We start from the raw sequence: 23,128 nt of genomic DNA, 5'->3' as shown, positions 1-23,128 counted from the left end.
AATGCAGCAGCCCATTTGCACAATGGAAGGTCCCACAAACAAATGATGTGATTAGCAGTTAATTTGTTTTTGAGAGAAGAAATGTTAGTCAGACCACCAGGAGAACTCCCTGCTCATCGCCAAATGGTGCTGTAGGATCTTTTGCCTCCACCTGAACCATCAAAACAGGCATGTCATCCAAAGTACAACATTTACAACACTGCAGCACTCCTTCCATACTGCACTAAAGTGGCGCCCTGGATTATGTGCTCAAGTCCTGGAGCGTGGCTCAACCACACAATCTTCGGTCTCAGAGGCAAGAATATTATCAACTGAGCCAAGCTGATACTTTAGGGACTGTTGCTCGGGTAGCTTTAACTGCAATAGCCTCACAAACCATTTTCTTTAACCAATGGAACTAGAAATAGCTGCTGCCATGAACCCCAGCACCTACAAACTGCATTGTGTCTGAATACTGCCATTATGAATTTTTCTGTGGAAAGGAGACTTTGCGCAAACATAAAGCACAAAGAACCAATCTGTGGGAGACATATCTTGAATTGATTGAAATTAGGATTTTACTCAACCGCTGAAGAATCCCACGATAATCCCAACTGCTGCATCATGGACTGCTGCTAATTTGAGTTTCCTTATAAAATTCTGGAGTCATGTAAGTCAGGATAGATATGAAAGTGTGTAGCTGGAAGAAGGCTGCCACGAAGGATTTCATGAATATATTGGGTTTTCTCTATAATTCAAATAGAAGCAGTCTGCATTTACAATCTTGGCTATTTTAGTGGGAAAATCTTGTCCCTGGAGGTCTCAATCTGCCAATCAGTATCCTGAATTTAATATTGATTGATGTGTTGCAATTATATCAGCTTGAACTTCAAGAACTCTCAAATGAATTGTTCAGTTGTTCAAGAATCCTCTCAAGGACAAGGAAGTGCTAGAATAGAATTTGTCATCATCTTAGCCTTCATCTTTCTCTATGGGTTGGAGGAATATTAGCCAGGGAACGGGGAGAAACTCAACCCTCCTCCTCAAACTGTGTCATGGGATATTTTATTAGCACACATGCGCAATGCAGACTCAAGAATACAAGCATTAATTTACTCTCTCATCCAAAAGGTGGTACTTTCAACAATATGATGCTTCTCAATATTGCAGTAACATAAGAACATAAGAAATAGGAGCAGGAGTAGGGCATATGGCCCTTCGAGCCTGCTCCATTTAATACGATCATGGACTCAGCTCCACTTCCCTACCTGCTCCCCATAACCCCTTATTCCCTTATCGGTCAAGAAACCGTCTATCTCGGTCTTAAATTTATTCAATGACCGAGTTTCCACAGCTCTCCAAGGCAGCAAATTCCACAGATTTACAACCCTCAGATGAAATTTCTCCTCATCTCAGTTTTAAATGGGCGGTCCCTTATTCTAAGATTATGCCCCCTAGTTCTAGTCTCCCTCATCAGTGGAAACATCCTCTCTGCATCCACCTCGTCAAGTCCCCTCATAATCTTATACGTTTCAATAAGATCACCTCTCATTCTTCTGAATTCCAATGAGGAGAGCCCCAACCGACTCAACCTTTCCTCATAAATCAACCCCCTCATCTCCGGAATCAACCTAGTGAACCTTCTCTGAACTGCCTCCAAAGCAAGTATATCCTTTCGTAAATAAGGAAACCAAAACTGTACGCAGTGTATTGCAGGTGTGGCCTCACCAATACCCTGTATAACTTGCTTTTATACTCCATCCCCTTTGCAATAAAGGCCAAGATTCCATTTGCCATCCTGATCACTTGCTGTACCTGCATACTAATATTTTGTGTTTCATGCACAAGTACCCCCAGGTCCTGCTGTACTGCAGCACTTTGCAATCTTTCTCCATTTAAATAATAACTATTGCTCTTTGATTTTTTTTCTGCCAAAGTGCATAACCGCACACTTTCCAACATTATACTCCATCTGCCAAATTTTTCCCCACTCACTTAGCCTGTCTATGTCCTTTTTCAGATTTTGTGTCCCCTCTTCACACATTGCTTTTCCTCCCATCTTTGTATCGTCAGCAAACTTTGCTAAGTTACACTCGGTCCCTTCTTCCAAGTCATTAATATAGATTGTAAATATTTGGGGTCCCAACACTGATCCCTGCGGCACTCCACTAGTTACTGATTGCCAACCCGAGAATAAACCATTTATCCCGACTCTGTTTTCTGTTAGCCAATCCTCTATCCATGCTAATATATTACCCCCAACCATGTGAACTTTTATTTTGTGCAATAACCTTTTATGTGACACCTTGTCAAATGCCTTCTAGAAGTCCAAATACACCACATTCACTGGCTCCCCTTTATCCACCCTGTTCATTACATCCTCAAAGAATTCCAGCAAATTTGTAGAAATAGAAAATTCTCTACATCAGTTGGAAAAAAGGCACCCATCACATATCTCCAGCAAAGAACTTTAAAGGTGGACAACCTCAGTCTGTGGATTGACACGGAGGGCTGTGAATATTAGTGAAGAAAAATTACCAAAATCTATTAGAATACATGGAAAAGATTAATGAAGCTACTGAACGGATACGATTAGTCACATAAACACTGTATAAACACCAAGGTTTTCTTTATATGGAGCATCAAAACATTGCTGCTCACAGCAAAGAAAACCCAGAATCAGGAATTCTTGTACAACACAGGCCCATCCACGACTCCAAAAAGGGAAAGTATAAAGGGACAGTATATCAAGGTTTCAGTGTTTGTTTGATTTTATGTAAACAAATGCCATGTGGGAATCCCAGGATGTGCCCTGGATAACCACGTGTGCAAGAAGCGCCTCCAGTTGCTCGAACTCGTGCTCAGGGTTTCTGAGCTTGAGGCGCGGCTCCAGTCAGTGCAGAGCATACGAGACACGAGTAATTTCCTGGAGCACACATTCCAGGAGGTGGCCACCAATGTTCCTTTCAATTTTATTTGGGGGGTGGGGGGGGGGCATGCGGCCCATTCAAAATGCAGTTTTCTCATTTGAAAGCAGGCTTGGGAGCTCCAGAGCTTAAAAGGAACATTTGGTGGTCGCCCTGCAGCTATAGAGGATACAGGAAAATAGTAAGCGGGTGTCCATCCAGCAGGGTAGGAAGATGCAGGCAGTACAGGAATCCTCCGGGAGTGTGGAACACTCAAACCGGTTTTCAGGGCTGAATACCAGTGAGAGTGGCAACACCTTGGGAATAGTGCAGTCCAAAGTCCATCCACAGTACTGTGGGGCAAATGAGTGCACAACAAAGTGTAGACATGCAGTGGCCATAGGGGATCCGATAGTCAAGGGGATAGACAGGTGTTTCTGCATCCGACAACGCGAGTCCCGCACAGTCCCTGGTGCCAGGGTAAAGGACGGCACGGAGAGGGTGCACAGCGTTTTTTTTGGCGAGCGGGGGAGAAGAGAGAGAGAATAGCCAGAAGTCATGGGCCAGGTGAGAACCAACGACATAGGAAGGAAAAGGGTTGAGGTCCTGCAGTCAAGAGTTTCAGGAGCTAGAGAGAAAGTTAAAAAGCAGGACCTCGGATAATCGGATACGAATTTCCGATTATTCCCAATGCCACGTGCTGATGAGTACAGGAATAGTAGGATAAAACAGGTTAACGCATAGCTGGAGAAATAGTGAAGGAGGGAGAGCTTCAGATTCCTGGGGCATTGGGATCAGTTCTGAGGTAGGAGGGACCTGTTCTAAGTGGATGGGGTGCACCTCAACAGAGCTGGGACCAATGTCCTTGGGGGAAGGTTAACTAGTGCTGCGGGGGATGGGCACCAGGATGAAAGAGAGGAGAAACAAGGCACGCAGGAGACTGGGAGAGGTAAACAGCACTAAAGTAAAAAAACATTCAGAAATAGGAGAAATCAGACAGGGGCAAAACACTCCAAGATGGGTTTGGAGCACATGTGCATAAATGCACGGAACGTGGTAAATAAGGATGATGAGCCGCAGGCACAGGTTCCCACGTGGAACTGTGATATAGTGGCAATAACAGACCTGGATCAAAGAAGGGGAGGATTGGGAACAATATTCTTGGATACAAGATACAAGGTAAGATAGGGAAGCCAAAAGAAAAGGTAGGTGGTAGTACTGATCAAGTCTAAATAAACTATTGCAGCACTGCAGACGGATGATGTAGTTGAGGGGCAAAGGAGAGAGTCTATTTCATTAGAATTACAGAAGAAGCTATTACACTACTTGGATGTATGTTATAGGCCACCAAATAGTGGGAATCATAGACTAATACAGCACAGAAGGCGGCCAAATGGCCCATCGAGTCTGCACCGGCTCTTTCAAAGAGCAATCCAGTAAGTCCCACACCCTGCAAGTATTTATCCAGTTCCCTTTTGAATCAGTTTCCACCACCCTATCATGAATCTGTTTCCACCACCTGATTGGATTTGACCAAGTGTGGCATCAAGGAGTCCTAGTAAAATTGAAGTCAATGGGAATCAGGGGGGAAACTCTCCACAGGCTGGAATCATACAGAGTACAAAGGAAGATGGTTGTGGTTGTTGGAGGTCAATCATCTCAGCTACATGACATCGCTGTAGGAGTTCCTCAGAGCAGTGCCCTCGGCCCATCTTCAGTTGCATCATCAATGTTCCCTTCATCAGAAGATCAGAAGTTCGCTGATGATTGCACAGTGTTCAGTTCCATTTGCAACTCCTCAGATAATGAAGCATTCCATGCCCGCATGCAGCAACACCTGAACGACCTTCAGACTTGGGCTGATAAGTGGCAAGTAACATTCGCGCCACACAAGTGCCAGGCAATGATCATCTCCAACAAGCAAGTGTCTAACAACCACTTCATCCCCGTGATATTCAATGGCATTACCATCGTCGAGTCCCCAACCTTCAACATCCTGGGGGTCACCACTGACCAGAAACTTAACTGGACCAGTCACATAAATATTGTCGCAACAAGAGCAGGTCAGAGATTGGTATCCTGCGGCGAGTGTCTCACCTCCTGACTCCCCAAAGCCTTTCATAGAAACATTGCAACTAGGTGCAGGAGTAGTCCATTCGGGCCTTCGAGCCTGCACCACCATTCAAGATCATGGCTGATCATTCACCTCAGAACCTCTTTCCTGCTTTCGCTCCATACCCCTTGATCCTTTTAGCCATAAGGGCCATATCTAACTTGCCCTTGAATATATCCAATGAACTGGCATCAACAACTTTCTGCGGTAGGGAATTCCACAGGTTAACAACTCAGTGAAGAAGTTTCTCCTCATCCCAGTCCTAAATGGCTTACCCTTTATCCTTGGACTGTGTCCCCTGGTTCTGGATTCCCCAACATCAGGAACATTTTTTTCTGCATCTAACCTGTCCAATCCCGTCAGAATTTTATATGTTTCTATGAGATCCCCTCTCATCCTTCTACAAGGCACAAGTCAGGAGTGTGATGGAATAGTCTCCACTTGCCTGGATGAGTGCATCTCCAACAACACTTAAGAAGCTCGACACCATCCAGGACAAAGCAGCCCGCTTGATTGGCACCCCATTCACCACCTTCAACATTCACTCCCTCCACCACCGGCGCACCGTGGCTGCAGTGTGTACCATCTACAAGATGCACTGCAGCAACTCGCCACAACCTCTTTGGCAGCACCTCCCAAACCTGCGACCTCTACCACCTAGAAGGACAAAGGCAGCAGGAGCATGGAAGCACCATCACCTGCAAGTTCCCCTCCAAGTTACTTACCATCCTGACTTAGAAATATATCGCCGTTCCTTCATCGGCACTGGATCAAGGTCCTGGAACTCCCTCCTTAACAGCACTGTGGGAGTACCTTCACCACACGGACTGCAGCGGTTCAAGGCGGCAGCTCACCACCACTTTCTCAAGGGCAATTAGGGATGGGCAATAAATGCTGGCCTTGGCACGATGCCCACAATACGGAATGAATCAATTTTAAAACACCTATGAATCTGCTTCCACCACCTGATGAATGTTTCCACCACCCTATCAGGCAATGAATTCCAAATCCAAACCACTCGAAGAATTCAGAAGAGCAAATTTCAGAAAAATGCAAGAACTACAGAGAAGTGATAACGGGGACTTCAATTATTTTATTGCAGACTGGAATAGTAACAGTGTAAAGGCCAAATAGGGCGAGGAATTCCTGCAATGCGTAAAAAAAGGGAACTTTCTTATTAGTATGTTTCCAGCCCAACAAGGAGGGAAGCAGTGCTGGATCTAGTTCTGGGAAATGAAGTGGGACAAGTGGAGCATGTTTCAGTGGGAGAGTATTTGGAGAGCAGTGAGATCAGATTTAGAATTGTCATGGAAAAGAACATGGTACAATTCAAGCATAAAAATACTGAACTGGAGGAGGGCTAATTTCAGTGAGTTGAAAAGGGATCTGGCCCAGAGACTGGTAGGCAAAACAGCAACTGAACAATGGGAAACCTTCAAAGAGGAGATGGTTCGGGTACATTCCTAGGAGGGCGAAAGGAAGGGCATCGAGAGATAGAGCTCCCTGGATGACTAAAGATATAGAGGTTAAAATGAGACAAAGGAGGCTCATGACAATTGTACGGTTTATAATTTAGCAGAGAACCAAGCTGAATATAGAAAGTACAGAGGCGATCTAAAAAAAAAAGAGGGACAAACAGAGTATGAGAGTAGATTAATAGCTAACATAAAAGGGAATCCAAAAGTCTTTTATAAACACACAAATCATAAAAGGCAGGGGTCAATTAGGTGCCTAAAACGGATCTTGTGGAGGCAGAGGGCATGACTGAAGTACTAAATGAACACTTTGCATCTGTCTTCACTAGAGAAGCGGATGCTGCCAATGTAGTAGTCCAGATAGGATGCATTCTCGGTTAGTGAGGGAAGGATGGAAATTGCAGAGGCTCTGGCCACAATCTTCCAATCCTCCTTGAATATGGGAGTGGAGCCAGAGGACTAGAGGATTGCAAATGTTACACCCGTTTAAAAAAAGGGGAGCTGGAGAAACCCGGCAACTACTGTCAGCCCAACATGTGTGGTGGGGAAACGTAGAGACACAATAATTGGGAGAAAATTAAGACATTTGGAAAAGCACAGGCTAATAAATAAGTCAGCATGGATTTGTTAATCATAGAAATTTACATCACAGGAGGAGGCCATTCAGCTCATCATGTCCATGCCAGCCGTCAAAGAGCTATCCAGCTGAATCCCACTTTTCAGCTCTTGGTCGGTAGCCTTGTAGGTTATGGCACTTCAAGTGCACATCCAAATACTTTTTAAATATGGCGATGAATTCTGCCCCTTTCAGGCAGAGTGTTCCAGACCCCCAACACCCTCTGGGTGAAGAAATTTCTCCTCATATCTCCTCCCATGGAAACAAACCCAGCTATTCAATCTTTCCTCACAGCTAATATTCTCCAGTCCAGGCAACATCGTCATGAATCTCCTCTGTACCCTCTCTAGTGCAATCACATATTTCTTGTAATGTGGTGATCAGAACTACATGCGCTACTCTAGCATGAGACCTAGTTAGTGTTTTATACAGTTCAAGCAGAACCTTTCTGTTCATATTCTATGCCTCAGCTAATAAACACAAGTATCCTGTATACCTTCTTAACTATCTTATCTACCAATCCTGCTACCTTTAGGGATCTGTGGACACGCACTCCAAGATCCCTTTGTTCCTCTACGCTTTCCAGTGTCCTACCATTTATTGTGTATTCCTTGCCTTGTTAACATAGAAACATAGAATATAGATGCAGTAGGAGGCCAATCGGCCCTTCGAGCCCGCACCACCATTCAATATGGTCATGACCCACCCCAAATGCATTACCTCTCACTTCTCGGGATTGAATTCCATTTGCCACTGTTCTGTCCACCTGCCTATTGATATCTTCCTGCAGTCCACAGGTGGTTTCTTCATCATCAACCACACGGCCAATTTTTGTACCATCTGCAAACTTCTTAATCATACCCCCTACATTCAGGTCTAAATCATTGATAGATACCACAACAAGCAAGGGACCTAGTACTGAGCCCTGCTGAACCCCATTGGAAGCATCCTTCCAGTCATAAATATACCTATCGACCATTACCCTTTGCTTCCTGTCTCAGCCAATTTTGGATTCAACTTGCCACTTTGCCTTGGATCCCATGGGCTTTTACTTTTGTGACCAGTCTGCCTGTGGGACCTTATCAAAAGCCTTGCTAAAATCCCTTGTTAAAGGGAAATTAACTTGATCGAGTTCTTTGATGAAGTAACGGAGGGGGTTGATGAGGGTAGTGCAGTTGATCGAATAGTTCCAGCACAGAACGAGGCCATTCGGCCCAAAGAGCCCGTGCCAGCTCTCTGCAAGAACACTTCAGCTAGTCCCACTCTTTCCCCGTGGCCCTGCAATTTTTTTTCCGTCAGGTACTTATCCAATTCCCTTTTGAAAGCCGCGATTGAGTCTGCCTCCACCACCCTCTCGGGCAGTGCACTCCAGATACTAACCACTCACTACGTAAAAATGATTTTCCTCATGTTGCCTTTTGTTCTTCTGCCAAACACCTTAAATCGGTGTCCTCTGGTTCTCGACCCTTCTGCCAATGGGAACAGTTTCTCTTTATCTATTCTGTCTAGACCCCTCATGATTTTAAACACCTCTATCAAATCTCCTCTCATCCTTCTCTGTTCTAAGGAGCTCAACCCCAGCTTCTCCAGTCTATTCACGTAACTGAAGTCAATCATCCCTGGAACCATTCTTGTAAATCTTTTCTGCACCCTCTCCACAGCCTTCACATCCTTTCTAAAGCACGGTGCGCAGAATTGGACACAATACTCCAGTTGAGGCCAAACCAGGGTTTTATAAAAGGTTCATTACACCTTCCTTGCTTTTGTACTCTAGGCCTCTATTTATGAAGCCCAGGATCTTGTATGCTTTTTTTTTAAATCACTTTCTCAACATGCCTTGCCACCTTCAATGATTTGTACACATATACCATCGATGTTGCTTATAAACACCAAAAGGTGTTTGACAAAGTACCACATAATTGACTTTAGCAAAATTAAAAAGGATTAAAGGGACAGCGTCAACATGGATACAAAATTGGCTAAGGGATAGAAAACAGAGTGTAGTGGTGAACGGTTGTTTTTCAGCCCGGAGGAAAGTATACAGTGGTGTTCGGACCACTGCTCTAATATTTATTGCACTTGGGTATACAGAGCATAATTTCAAAGTTTGCAGATGCTACAACGTTCTAAAAGGTATGTTTTAAGGAGCGTCTTGGAGGAAAGAGAGGTGAAGAAGTCCATGAGCTTCTCACACTTGTCAGAGGTGAGCGTGGAGACTGGGGAGAGGGGTTTAAAAAGACGGATAGCAGTGGAGAATAGAAGTCGGGGTTTATCTTTACATTCCAGAATTATTCTGGAATAGTGAGCGAATGGGGAGAGGCAATATGGTATAATTTTAAAGGAGGTGCAGGAACAGAGACCCAGGGGCTGTATGTATACAAATCTTTGAAGGTGGCAGGCAAGTTGAGAAGATTGTTAAAAAGCATATGGGATCCTTGACTTTGTTAATAGAGCAATAGAGGACAAAAGCAAGGAAGCGGGAGATTAAAAGAGCGCCAGAGAACAGCGCGAGATTGAGAGAGCACGGAGACCAGCGGGAGATTAAAAGAGCTAGCTGGGAGCACGCCAACGATCTTGAGAGGCTTGGAGAGGGAAAAAAAATCAAAGTGTAACGTCACAGGAAAGCAGGTAAGTGATTGGTTGGTGAGTACTGCTCTATTTCTCTCTTTTTTCTAACTTGGGCATTGGTTTAAATTAAGAGTCGTGGTACAGATTAAAAGCCGTTTCAATAAAAGACCATTTGATATTTCAAAACTTGAAAATCTAATTAGTTCAATAAAATATGATAGAAATGGCAGGGCAGGCGATGTGTTGCAGCTGCAGCATGTGGGTGCTGGTGGACACCAGTGTGATCCACAGCAACCACATCTGCAGCAAGTGTTGGCGGCTCGAAGAATTTCGGCTCAGAGTTGATGAGCTGGAGTCCAAGCTTCAGACATCACGATACATCAGGCAGGAGGAAGAGTTCCTGGACGCTGTGTTCCAGGAGGCAGTCACATCCCTTAGATTAAATAATTCAAATTTGGTCTGTGGTCAAGGACAGGAGGGTGTGACTACGAGTGAGACAGATATGGGGATCCAGAAGGTAGCATTGGAGCAGCCTCGGCCCTTGCACTTGTCCAACAGGTACGAGGTTCTTGCTCAGTGTATACGAGAGCAGGGATTGCAGAGAGGATAAGCAAACAGACCACAGCACCATGGTACAGAGGGCCATTCAAGTTGGGGGAGTAAAAAGAAATGTAGTAGTGGTAGGGGACAGTATAGTTAGGGGATAAATACTGTTCTCTGCTACCGAGAGCATGAGTCCCGAAGGCTGTGTTGCCAGGGTTAAGGACATCTCCTCTGGGCTGGAAAAGAATTTGGAAGGATCCAGTTGTCGTGGTCCACGTAGGTACCAACGACATAGGTAGGACAAAGAAAGAAGTTCTGCTGAGGGAGTATGAGCAGTTAGGGACTAAATTAAAAAGCAGAACTTCAAAAGGTAATAATCTCTGGATCACCTGAGCCACGAGCAAATTGGCATAGGGTAAAGAAGATCAGAGAGAGGAACGCGAGGCTCAAATACTGGTGTGGGAGAAATGGGTTTCGATTCATGGGTCACTGGCACCAGTACTAGGGAAAGAGGGAGCGATTCCATTGGGACGAGCTTCACTTGAACCATGCGGGGACCAGTGTCTTGGATAATCAAATAACTAAGGCTGTAGCTAGGGCTTTAAACTAAATAGTGGGGGCGGGGGGGGTGCAGGTGAAGGGAAATTTAAGCCAAAGGGGAAGGCAATAGCACAGGGTAATGATAACCAGAGTGTGACAGGATGGGACAGAACTTATAAACCTAAGAGTGCACTAGAAAATAGTCAGAGCAGGGAAAAATGGTAAAGATACAAATTTAAAAGATCTTTATCTGAATGCACACAGCATTCGTAACAAGATCGATGAGTTGACGGCACAAATAGAAATAAATGGGTACGATTTGATAGCCATTACAGAGACATGGTGACAAGGTGACCAAGGCTGGGAACTGAACATTCAGGGGTATTTGACATTTTGGAAGAACAGGCAGAAAGGAAAAGGAGGTGGGGTAGCATTGCTGGTTAGAGGAGATTAATGCAATAGTTAGGAAAGACATTAGCTTGGATGATGTGGAATCTATATGGGTAGAGCTGCAGAACACTAAAGGGCAAAAATCGTTAGTGGGAGTTGTGTACAGACCTCCAAACAGTAGTAGTGATGTTGGGGAGGGCATCAAACAGGAAATTAGGAGTGCATGCAATAAAGGTGCAGCAGTTATAATGGGTGACTTTAATATGCACATAGATTGGGCTAGCCAAACTGGAAGCAATACGGTGGAGGAGGATTTCCTGGAGTGCATAAGGGATGGTTTTCTAGACCAATATGTCGAGGAACCAACTAGGGGGGAGGCCATCTTAGACTGGGTGTTGTGTAATGAGAGAGGATTAATTAGCAATCTCATTGTGCGAGGCCCCTTGGGGAAGAGTGACCATAATATGGTGGAATTCTGCATTAGGATGGAGAATGAAACAGTTAATTCAGAGACCATGGTCCAGAACTTAAAGAAGGGTAACTTTGAAGGTATGAGGCATGAATTGGCTAAGATAGATTGGCTAATGATACTTAAGGGGTTGACTGTGGATGGGCAATGGCAGACATTTAGAGACCGCATGGATGAATTACAACAATTGTACATTCCTGTCTGGCGTAAAAATAAAAAAGGGAAGGTGGCTCAACCGTGGCTATCTAGGGAAATCAGGGATAGTATTAAAGCCAAGGAAATGGCATACAAATTGGCCAGAAATAGCAGCGAACCTGGGGACTGGGAGAAATTTAGAACTCAGCAGAGGAGGACAAAGGGTTTGATTAGGGCAGGGAAAATGGAGTACGAGAAGAAGCTTTCAGGGAACATTAAGGCGGATTGCAAAAGTTTCTATAGGTATGTAAAGAGAAAAAGGTTAGTAAAGACAAACGTAGGTCCCCTGCAGTCAGAATCAGGGGAAGTCATAACGGGGAACAAAGAAATGGCAGACCAATTGAACAAGTACTTTGGTTCAGTATTCACTAAGGAGGACACAAACAACCTTCCGGATATAAAAGTGGTCAGAGGGTCTATTAAGGAGGAGGAACTGAGGGAAATCTTTATTAGTCGGGAAATTGTGTTGGGGAAATTGATGGGATTGAAGGCCGATAAATCCCCAGGGCCTGATGGACTGCATCCCAGAGTACTTAAGGAGGTGGCCTTGGAAATAGCGGATGCATTGACAGTCATTTTCCAACATTCCATTGACTCTGGATCAGTTCCTATCGAGTGGAGGGTAGCCAATGTAACCCCACTTTTTAAAAAAGGAGGGAAAGAGAAAGCAGGGAATTATAGACCGGTCAGCCTGACCTCAGTAGTGGGTAAAATGATGGAATCAATTATTAAAGATGTCATAGCAGCACATTTGGAAAATGGTGACATGATAGGTCCAAGTCAGCATGGATTTGTGAAAGGGAAATCATGCTTGACAAATCTTCTGGAATTTTTTGAGGATGTTTCCAATAAAGTGGACAAAGGAGTACCAATTGATGTGGTATATTTGGACTTTCAGAAGGCTTTCGACAAGGTCCCACACAGGAGATTAATGTGCAAAGTTAAAGCACATGGAATTGGGGGTAGTGTGCTGACGTGGATTGAGAACTGGTTGTCAGACAGGAAGCAAAGAGTAGGAGTAAATGGGTACTTTTCAGAATGGCAGGCAGTGACTAGTGGGGTACCGCAGGGTTCTGTGCTGGGGCCCCAGCTGTTTACATTGTACATTAATGATTTAGACGAGGGGATTAAATGTAGTATCTCCAAATTTGCGGATGACACTAAGTTGGGTGGCAGTGTGAGCTGCGAGGAGGATGTTATGAGGCTACAGAGTGACTTGGATAGGTTAGGTGAGTGGGCAAATGCGTGGCAGATGAAGTATAATGTGGATAAATGTGAGGTTATCCACTTTGGTGGTAAAAACAGAGAGACAGACTATTATCTGAATGGTGACAGATTAGGAAAAGGGAAGGTGCAACGAGACCTGGGTGTCATGGTACATCAGTCATTGAAGGTTGGCATGCAGGTACAGCAGGCGGTTAAGAAAGCAAATGGCATGTTGGCCTTCATAGCGAGGGGATTTGAGTACAGGGGCAGGGAGGTGTTGCTACAGTTGTACAGGGCCTTGGTGAGGCCACACCTGGAGTATTGTGTACAGTTTTGGTCTCCTAACTTGAGGAAGGACATTCTTGCTATTAGGGAGTGCAGCGAAGATTCACCAGACTGATTCCCGGGATGGTGGGACTGACCTATCAAGAAAGACTGGATCAACTGGGCTTATATTCACTGGAGTTCAGAAGAGTGAGAGGGGACCTCATAGAAACTTTTAAAATTCTGACGGGTTTGGACAGGTTGGATGCAGGAAGAATGTTCCCAATGTTGGGGAAGTCCAGAACCAGGGGTCACAGTCTAAGGATAAGGGGTAAGCCATTTAGGACCGAGATAAGGAGAAACTTCTTCACCCAGAGAGTGGTGAACCTGTGGAATTCTCTACCACAGAAAGCAGTTGAGGCCAATTCACTAAATATATTCAAAAGGGAGTTAGATGAAGTCCTTACTACTCGGGGGATCAAGGGGTATGGCGAGAAAGCAGGAATGGGGTACTGAAGTTTCATGTTCAGCCATGAACTCATTGAATGGCGGTGCAGGCTAGAAGGGCTGAATGGCCTGCTCCTGCACCTATTTTCTATGTTTCTATGTTTCTATGTTAATAAAGGATGAGATCAGTGCAGTAGTGAGAAATTATATTGGCCCAGAAAATCAAGATGTAGAATCAGTTTGGGTGGAGATAAGAAATAATAAGGGAAAGAAGTCACTGGTGGGAGTAGTCTATAGCCCCGTTAACAGTAGCTACACTGTAGGACAAAGTATAAATCAAGAAATAAGGGAGGCTTGTAAGAAAGATCCGGCAATAATCATGGGCAATTTTAATCTTCATACAGATTGGTCAAATCAAATTGGCAAAGGTAACCCTCAGGACGAGTTCATTGAGTGAATTCAGGATGGTTTCTTAGATCAATATGTTGTGCTACCAACCAGGGAGCAGGCTATTTTAGATCTAGTAATGTGCAATGAGATAGGATTAATTAGTGATCCCACAGTAAAGGACCCTCTAAGGAAGAGTGATCATAGCATGTTAGAATTTCAAATTCAGTTTGAGGGTGAAAAACGTGGGTCTCAAACTAGTGTCCTGAACCCAAACAAAGGTATGAAGACAGAGTTGGCTAAAGTGGCCTGGGAAAATAGATTAAAGGGTAAGACGGTCGAAAAGCATTTGCATACATTTGAGATATTTCATAACTCTCAGATATATTCCAGTGAGAAAGAAAGACTCCAAGAGAAGGATGAACTATCCGTGGCTAACTAAGGAAGTTAAGGATGCAATCAAATTGAAAACAGAGGCATGCAATGTTGCGAAGATTAGTGGTAGACCAAAGGATTGGGAAATTTTGAGACATCAGCAACGGACAATTTTTTAAAAAAGTAAGATAGATCAGCGTAAACCAGCAAGAAATATAAAAACAGACAGTAAGAGCTTCGACAGGTATATAAAAAAGGAAGAGAGTAGCTAAAGTAAACTTAGAGGATGAGACTGGGGAATTAATAATGGGAAACAGGGAAATGGCAGAGACTTTGAACAAATATTTTGTATTGGCCTTCATAGTGGAAGACACTAAAAGCATTCAAAAAATAATATATAATCAAGCTATAGGGAGGGGGAAACTTAAAACAATCACCATCACTAGAGAAAAAGTACTAGGCAAACTAATAGGACTAAAGGTGGACAAGTTCCCTGGACCTGATGGCCTGCACCCTAGCGTCTTAAAAGAAGTGGCTGTAGAGATAGTCGATAGTGGTTGTAATCTACCAAAATTCCCTAGATTCTGGGGAGGTCCCAGCGGATTGGAAACTGCAAATGTAATGCCCCTTTTCAAGAAAGGAGGGAGACAGAAAGTAGGAAACTATAGACCAGTTAGTCTAACGTTTGTCATTGGGAAAATGTTGGAGTCCATTATTAAGGACATTTAGAAAATCATAATACTGTACAATCAAGCAGAGACAGCATGTTTTTATGAAAAGAAAATCATGTTTGACAAATTTGCTAGAGTTTTTTGAGGATGTAACGAGCAGGGTGGATCAAGGGACACCAGTAGATCTAGTGTATTTGGATTTCCAGAAGGCTTTCGATAAGGTGCCACATTAAAGGTTACTGTACAAGATAAGAGTGCACAGGGTTGGGGGTAATATATTAGCATGGATAGGGGATTGATTAATCAGGATAAATGGGTCATTTTCAAATGGGGCAAACTGTAACTAGTGGGGTGTCTCAGGGATCAGTACTGGAGCCTCATCTATTTACAATCTATTTTAGTGACTTGGCTGAAGGGACCGAGTGTAATGTAGCTAAATTTGCTGATGGGAAAGCAAGTTGTGAAGAGGACACAAAGAATCTGCAAAGGTAAGTTGGCGGGCAAAAATTTGGCAGATGGGAGTATAATGTGGGAAAATGTGAGGTTATCCACTTTGGCAAGAATAAAAAAGTAAATGATTATTTAAATGGAGAGACTACAAAATGCTGCGGTACAGAGGGATCTGGCGGTCCTTGTACATGAAACACAAAGTTAGAATGCAGGTACAGCAAATAATTAGGAAGGCAAATGGAATGTTGGCTTTTATTGCAATGGGGATGGAGTTTAAAAGTACAAGGGCGTCGTGAGACCACACCTGGAGTACTGCATACAGTTTTGGTCGCCTTATTTAAGGAAGGATATATTTGCTTTGCAGGCAGTTCAGAGTAGGTTCACGAGATTGATTCCTGAGATGAAGGGCTTGTCTTATGAAGAAAGGTTGAGCAGATTGGGCCTATATTAATTAGAGTTTAGAAGAATTACATTGTTAACAGTTCTCTCTCCTCAAGTACGGTCCCCCTCTCCTTCAAATCTGCGTCATCACCCCTCTCCTCAAAAAAAACAACTCTTGACCCCATTGTGCTTGCAAGCTACCACCTCATTGCCAACCTCCCTTTCCTCTCCAATGTCCCTGAACGTGTTGTCGCCTCGCAAATCCACGCCCATCTTTCCCGGAACTCGATGTTTGAATCCCTTCAATCTGGTTTCCGACCGTGCCACAGTACCAACATCTTTTGTGACTGTGACAAAGGTAAATTATCCCTCCTTGACCTGTCTGCAGCCTTTGACACGGTTGACCACTCCATCGTCCTCCAACGCCACTCCACCACTGTCCAGCTGGGTGGGACCTCACTCGCCTGGTTTCATTCTTATCTATCTAATCGTAGCCAGAAAATGACCTGCAATGGTTTCTCTTCCCACTCCCGCATCGTTACCTCTGGTGTTCCCCAAGGATCTATCCTTGGCCGCCTCCTATTTCTCATCTATATGCTGCCCCTTGGCGACATCATCCAAAAACACGGCATCGGTTTCCACATGTATGCTGATGATACCCAGCTCTACCTCACCACCACTTCTCTCGAACCCTCCACGGTCTCTCAATTGTCAGACTGTTTGTCCGACATCCAGTACTGGATGAGTAGAAATTTTCTCCAATTAAATATTGGGAAGACCGAAACCATTGTCTTTGGTCCCTGCCACAAACTACATTCCCCAGCCACCGACTCCATCCCTCTCCAGAGCATCTGTCTGAGGCTGAACCAGACTCTTCGCAACATGGGTGTCATATTTGACCCTGAAATGAGCTAACGGCCACATATCCGCTGCATAACTAAAACCGCCTATTTCCACCTCCGTAACATTGCTTGTCTCCACCCCTGCCTCAGCTCACCTGCTGCTGAAACCCTCATCCATGTCTTTGTTACCTCTAGACTTGGACTACTCCAACGCATTCCTGGCTGGCCTCCCACATTCTATACTACGTAAACTTGAGGTCATTCAAAAGTTGGCAGCCCGTGCCCTAACTCAATATCCCTGTGCTTGCCGACCTACATTGGCTCCCGGTTAAGCAACGCCTCGATTTCAAAATTCTTATCCTTGTTTACAAATCCCTCCAGGGCCTTGCCCCTCCCTATCTCTGTAATCTCCTTCAGCCTCACAAGCACCCCCCCCCCCCCTCCCCCCGCGAGATGTCTGCGCTCCTCAAATTCTGCTCTCTTGAGCATCCCTGATTATAACTGCTCAACTATTGGTGGCTGTGCCTTCAGCTGCCTAGCCCCAAGCTCTGGAACTCCCTCCCTAAACTTCTCTTTCCTCCTTTAAGACGCTCCTTAAAACCTACCTCTTTGGGAGGGTTTACTATGTTAAAGGCGCCATATAAATACAAGTTATTGTTGTTGTTGAATAAGAGGTGACCTCATTGAAACGTATAAGATTCTGAGAGGTTGGATCGGGTAGATGCAGAGAGGATGTTTCCCCTCGTGGGGGAATCTAGAACTTGGGAGCATAGTTTCACAATTAGGAGTCACACATTTAAAACAGAGATGAGGAGGAATTTCTTCTCAGAGGGTCATGAATCTTTGGAATTCTCTACCACAGAGAGCTGTTGAGGCTGGGTCATTGAATATATTCAATGTAGAGATGGACAGATTTTTGAACAATAGAAGAGTCAAGGGTAATGGGGAGCGGGCAGGAAAGTACAGTTGAGGCCAAGATCAAATCAGCCATGATCTTATTAAATAGCGGAGCAGACTCGAGGGGCCAAATGGCCTATTCCTACTCCTATTTCTTATGCTCTTATGCTAAACCTTTATAAAACACTGGTTACGATTCAACTGAAGTACTATGTCCAATTCTGGGCACCACACTTTTGGAAGTACGTCAAGGCCTTAGAAACATAGAAAATAGGTGCAGGAGTAGGCCAGCCCTTCGAGCCTGCACCACCATTCAATAAGATCATGGCCGATCAGTCCTTCAGTACCCCGTTCCTGCTTTCTCTCCATACCCCTTGATCCCTTTAGCCGCAAGGGCCATATCTAACTCCCTCTTGAATATATCCAATGAACTGGCATCAACAACTCTCTGCGGTCGGGAATTCCATAGGTTAACAACTCTGAGTGGAAAAAGTTCCTCCTCACCTCAGTCCTAAATGGCTTACCCTTTATTCTAAGACTATGTCCTCTGGTTCTGGACTTCCCCAAAATCGGGAACATTTTTCCTGCATCTAACCTGTCCAGTCCCGTCAGAATTTTATATGTTTCTATGAGATCCCTTCTCATCTTTCTAAACTCCAGTGAATACAGGCCCAGTCGATCCAGTCTCTCCTCATATGTCAGTCCTGCCATCCCAGGAATCAGTCTGGTGAACCTCCACTGCACTCCCTCAATAGCAACAGATTAGGAGACCAAAACTGAACACAATATTCCAGGTGGGGCCTCACCACGGCCCTGTACAACTGCAGTAACACTTCCCTGCTCCTATACTCAAATCTCCTTGCTATGAAAGCCAACATACCATTTGCCTTCTTCACCGCCTACTGTAGCTGCAAGCCAACCTTCAATGACTGATGAATCATGACACCCAGGTCTCGCTGCACCTTCCCTTTTCATAATCTGTCGCCATTCAGATAATATTCTGCCTTCGTGTTTTTGCCCCCAAAGTGGATAACCTCACAGTTATCTACATTATACTGCATCTGCCATGTATTTTCCCACTCACCTAACCTGTCCAAATCACCCTGCAGCCTCTTAGCGTCCTCCTCACAGCTCACACCGCCACCCAGTTTAGTGTCATCTGCAAACTTGGAGATATTACACTCAATTCCATCATCCAAATCATTAATATATATTATAAAGAGCTGGGGTGCCAGCACTGAGCCCTGCGGCACTTCACTAGTCACTGCCTGCCATTCTGAAAAGGACCCGTTAATCCCGACTCTCTGCTTCATGTCTGCCAACCAGTTCTCTATCCACGTCAGTACATTACCCCAATACCGCGTACTTTGATTTTGCACACCAATCTCGTGTGGGACCTTGTCAAAAGCCTTTTGAAAGTCCAAATACACCACATCCACTGGTTGTCCCGTCTACTCTACTAGTTACATCCTCAATAAATTCCAGAAGATTTATCAAGCATGATTTCCCCTTCATAAATCCATGCTGACTTGGACCTATCTTATCACTGCTTTCCAAATGTGCTGCTATTTCATCCTTAATGATTGATTCCAACATTTTCCCCACTACTGGTGTCAGGTTAACTGGACTATAATTACCCGTTTTCTCTCCCTCCTTTTTTAAAAAGTGGTGTTACATTAGCAAACCTCCAGTCCATAGGAACTGATCCAGAGTCGATAGACTGTTGGAAAATTACCACCAATGCATCCACTATTTCTAGAGCCACTTCCTTAAGTGCACTGGGATGTAGACTATCAGGCCCTTCAATCCCGTCAATTTTTCTAACACAATTTCACGCCTAATAAGGATATCCTTCAGTTCCTCCTTCTCACTAAATCTTCGGATCCCTAGTACATCAGGAAGGTTATTTGTGTCTTCCTTTGTGAAGACAGAACCAAAGTACTTGTTGAATTGGTCTGCCATTTCTTTGTTCCCCATTATAAATTCACCCGAAACCGACTGCAAGGGACCAACATTTGTCTTCACTAATCGTTTTCTCTTCACATATCTATAGAAGCTTTTGCAGTCATTTTTTTATGTTTTCGCCAAGCTTCCTCTCGTACTCTATTTTCCCCTTCTTAATTAAACCCTTTCTCCTCCTCTGCTGTATTCTAAATTTCTCCCAGTCCTCCGGCTTGCTACTTTTTCTGGCTAATTTGTATGCCTCTTCCTTGGATTTAACACTATCCTTAATTTCCCTTGTTAGCCACGGTTGAGCCACCTTCCCCGTTTTATTTTTACTCCAGACAGGGGTAGGGGTGTACAATTGCTGAAGTTCATCCATGTGATCTTTAAAGGTTTGCCATTGCCTATCCACCATCAACCCTTTAAGTATCATTTGCCAGTCTATTCCAGCCAATTCGCATCTCATACCATCAAAGTTACCTTTCCTTAAGTTCAGGATCCTAGTTTCTGAATTAACTTTGTCACTCTCCGTCTTAAGAAAGAATTCTACCACATTATGGTCACTCTTCCCCAAGTGGCCTCGCACAACAAAATTCCTAATTAGTCCCTTCTCATTACACATCACAGTCTAGGATGGCCAGCTCTCTGGTTGGTTCCTCGACATATTGGTCTCGAAAACCATCCCTAATACACTCCAGGAAATCGTCCTCCACTGCATTGCTACCAGTTAGGTTAGCCCAACCAATATGTAGATTAAAGTCGCCCATGATTACTGATGTACCTTTATTGCACACATCCATTATTTCTTGTTTGATGCTGTCCCCAACCTCACTACTACTATTTGGTGGCCTGTACACAACTCCCACTAGCATTTTCTGCCCCTTGGTATTCCGTAGTCCACCCATACTGATTCCACATCATCCAAACTAATGTCCTTCCTTGCAATTGCATTAATTTCCTCTTTAATCAGCAATGCCACCCCACCTCCTTTTCCTTTCTGTCTATTCTTCCTAAATGTTGAATATCCCTGGATGTTGAGTTCCCAGCCTTGGTCACCCTGGAGCCATGTCTCCGTGATGCCAATCACATCATACCCGTTAACTGCTATCTGCGCAGTTAGTTCATCCACCTTATTCCGAATACTCCTCGCCTTGAGGCAGAGCCTTCAGGCTTGTCTTTTTAACACACTTTGACCCTTTAGAATTCTGCTGTAAAGTGGCCCTTTTTGTTTTTTGCTTTGGGTTTCTCTGCCCTCCACTTTTACTATTCTCCTTGCTATCTCTTTTGTTTCTGTCTCCCTATATAGGTTCCCATCCCCCTGCCATATTAGTTTAAGTCCTCCCAAACAGCACTAGCAAACACTCCCCCTAGGACATTGGTTCCGGTCCTGCCCAGGTGCAGACCGTCCGGTTTGTACTGGTCCCACCTCCCCCAGAACCGGTTCCAATGTCCCAGGAATTTGAATCCCTCACTTCTGCACCACTGCTCAAGCCAGTATTAGTAAGGGTACAGAAGAGATTTACTAGAATGGTACCAGGGATGAGGGACTTCAGTTATGTGGAGAAGCTGGGTCTGTTGTCCTTAGAGCAAAGAAGGTTAAGAGGAGATTTGATCAAGGTGTTCAAAATCATGAGGGGTTTTGGTAGAGTAAATAAGGTGAAGCTCTTTCCAGTGCAGAAGGCTCATTAACCAGAAGGCACAGATTTAAGGTGATTGGCAAACGAACCAAAGGCGACATGAAGCATTTTTTTTAATAAAGACAGTGAGTTGTTGTGAACTGGAATTCACTGCCTGAATGGGTGGTGGAAGCAGATTCAATGGATTAATACTAAAGAAAAAAAGATTTACAGGACTATGGGAAAAGAGCATGGAAGTGGGATTAATTTGATAACTCTACCAAAGAGCAGGCACAGGTACAATGTGCTGAATAGCCTCTTTCTGTGCTGTATGATTCTATGAAGTGATCAACCCTTTAACTTGCGAACTTTTGAAAATAATGAGGAACAAGAGAGATTAAAGGAGAAAGTGAAGGAGGGTATGGCATGATAATATTCTACTTGGGATCCAGGAATACTACTCAATATCCTCAGGACAGATATTGTACACAACAGAGCATGCCAAGATTTGCTAGATCAAAAATTGCGACATACGCTACAATTGCCTTTTTGTTTGTCGGCTAGCATCAGCTTTGGGCTAGGTGGGGAACACTACACAAAAACACCAAGTGCTAAAGAGTCTTATTTCACAATTGTAACTGATGTCACAAAAAGCCAATAAAGAAACAAGTCATCGTGTTCAGTGCCTTATAACAGTGACTGTCTACATAGTATACCCATTCCATCATTTCTCATTTCAGTTTTACCAATGCTACCTTTTCTCAATAAACAATCAAATTAGATAATTGCTGATAAAATGTCTGTACTTGTTGCAATAATCTGTAACCAAATGCAGATAATTTGAATTTCACATTAAAAAAACACAATACATTGAAGCCATTATAACTCAATGGACTCTAATTCATAAACAAGATTGAAACTCTAGCAGAAAGCAAGATTGGTGTCATGTGATTTACTGCATCACCTTTGGTTTTTTTTTATAAATGTGTTTTACATTTGTGCCGTCAACACACCAAGCATGGTCTTGGCAACATGACAGGGAAAACAGATAAAAATCAACAGCAGGGGAATAGGCAATAAAAACTATTTGGCCTCAGAATTTTCTCATATACCTTTAGTTCCCATTAGGTTTTTAGGACAGCTGATCAACAGGAAATACACACTCTTTTACAAACTCAAAATCTTGTTAAAAGGAGCATACTCACTGTATACTGGACTGTTGCTACTGCTGCCTGAGGAGGGTAGATGCGTTCTTCAAGTGTCTGCTGTACAGGTCCTCTGGCAATTCTGTAGTAAAATGGGGTGTTAAGGAAAAACAAATGTTCAAAGGGATCCCTTTCTGTTCCAGGACTGCTCGTTACAGCACTGTTCATTCCAGCTTCAATCATATGATTCTACTAAGCTGGTCTTACTGCCCGACAATTATAAACCAAGTCTCCATGTTCACGAAAGTTGGACGTTCAACTTTGTATGCGTACTACACTCAAATGGGGTAGGTAACCTGACCATAGTGCAACTGAAAGCAGTCATCTGCTTGGATTATTGCCAAAGTCAGATATCTGGCCATCTGGTTAAGTAGTTACAGAAAACAACTGTGCAAAAGTTTTCAAGTACATACACATACTCACCAGCCAGCATTGAAAATCAGTCCCCAATACAAAAACAAAGCCATAAACATTTAAGTGTAACAGAAATGCATGCACAATAAGAGACAATCTGTACAGCGGGTCAGACTTGCAGGCTGGCAACTGACAAATGCAGATTAATTATTCCAGTTACAACAACCAATTTGTTGCAGCAGCTATGTTTGGGCAACTCCACTTCAACAATTGATGACCTCAAACTTTTTATGAA

General features: G+C 43.9%; 1 protein-coding gene across 20 annotated transcripts in view; it reads right to left on the bottom strand.

Annotated features, from left to right (window-relative positions):
• The window catches only part of LOC139228773 (eukaryotic translation initiation factor 4 gamma 3-like), a 335,585-nt gene that overhangs the window by 280,825 nt on the left and 31,632 nt on the right, over positions 1 to 23,128 (bottom strand). For 13 of the 20 annotated variants that reach the window (XM_070860116.1, XM_070860119.1, XM_070860123.1 and 10 more), the window contains exon 1: positions 22,480 to 22,763. The exons of 2 other annotated variants lie outside the window; for them this stretch is intronic. In XM_070860116.1, the coding sequence (XP_070716217.1) occupies positions 22,480 to 22,662 (183 nt within the window). In that variant the 5' untranslated portion in view covers positions 22,663 to 22,763. Of the gene's footprint in view, positions 1 to 22,479; positions 22,764 to 23,128 lie in introns of those variants that run through there. 5 more of the 20 variants (XM_070860122.1, XM_070860138.1, XM_070860130.1 and 2 more) reach the window with 1 other exon arrangement.

The sequence above is a fragment of the Pristiophorus japonicus genome, chromosome 18, assembly GCF_044704955.1.
Source record: "Pristiophorus japonicus isolate sPriJap1 chromosome 18, sPriJap1.hap1, whole genome shotgun sequence".
NCBI lineage: Eukaryota > Metazoa > Chordata > Chondrichthyes > Pristiophoridae > Pristiophorus > Pristiophorus japonicus.
This window is presented reverse-complemented; position numbering and strand designations above follow the sequence as displayed.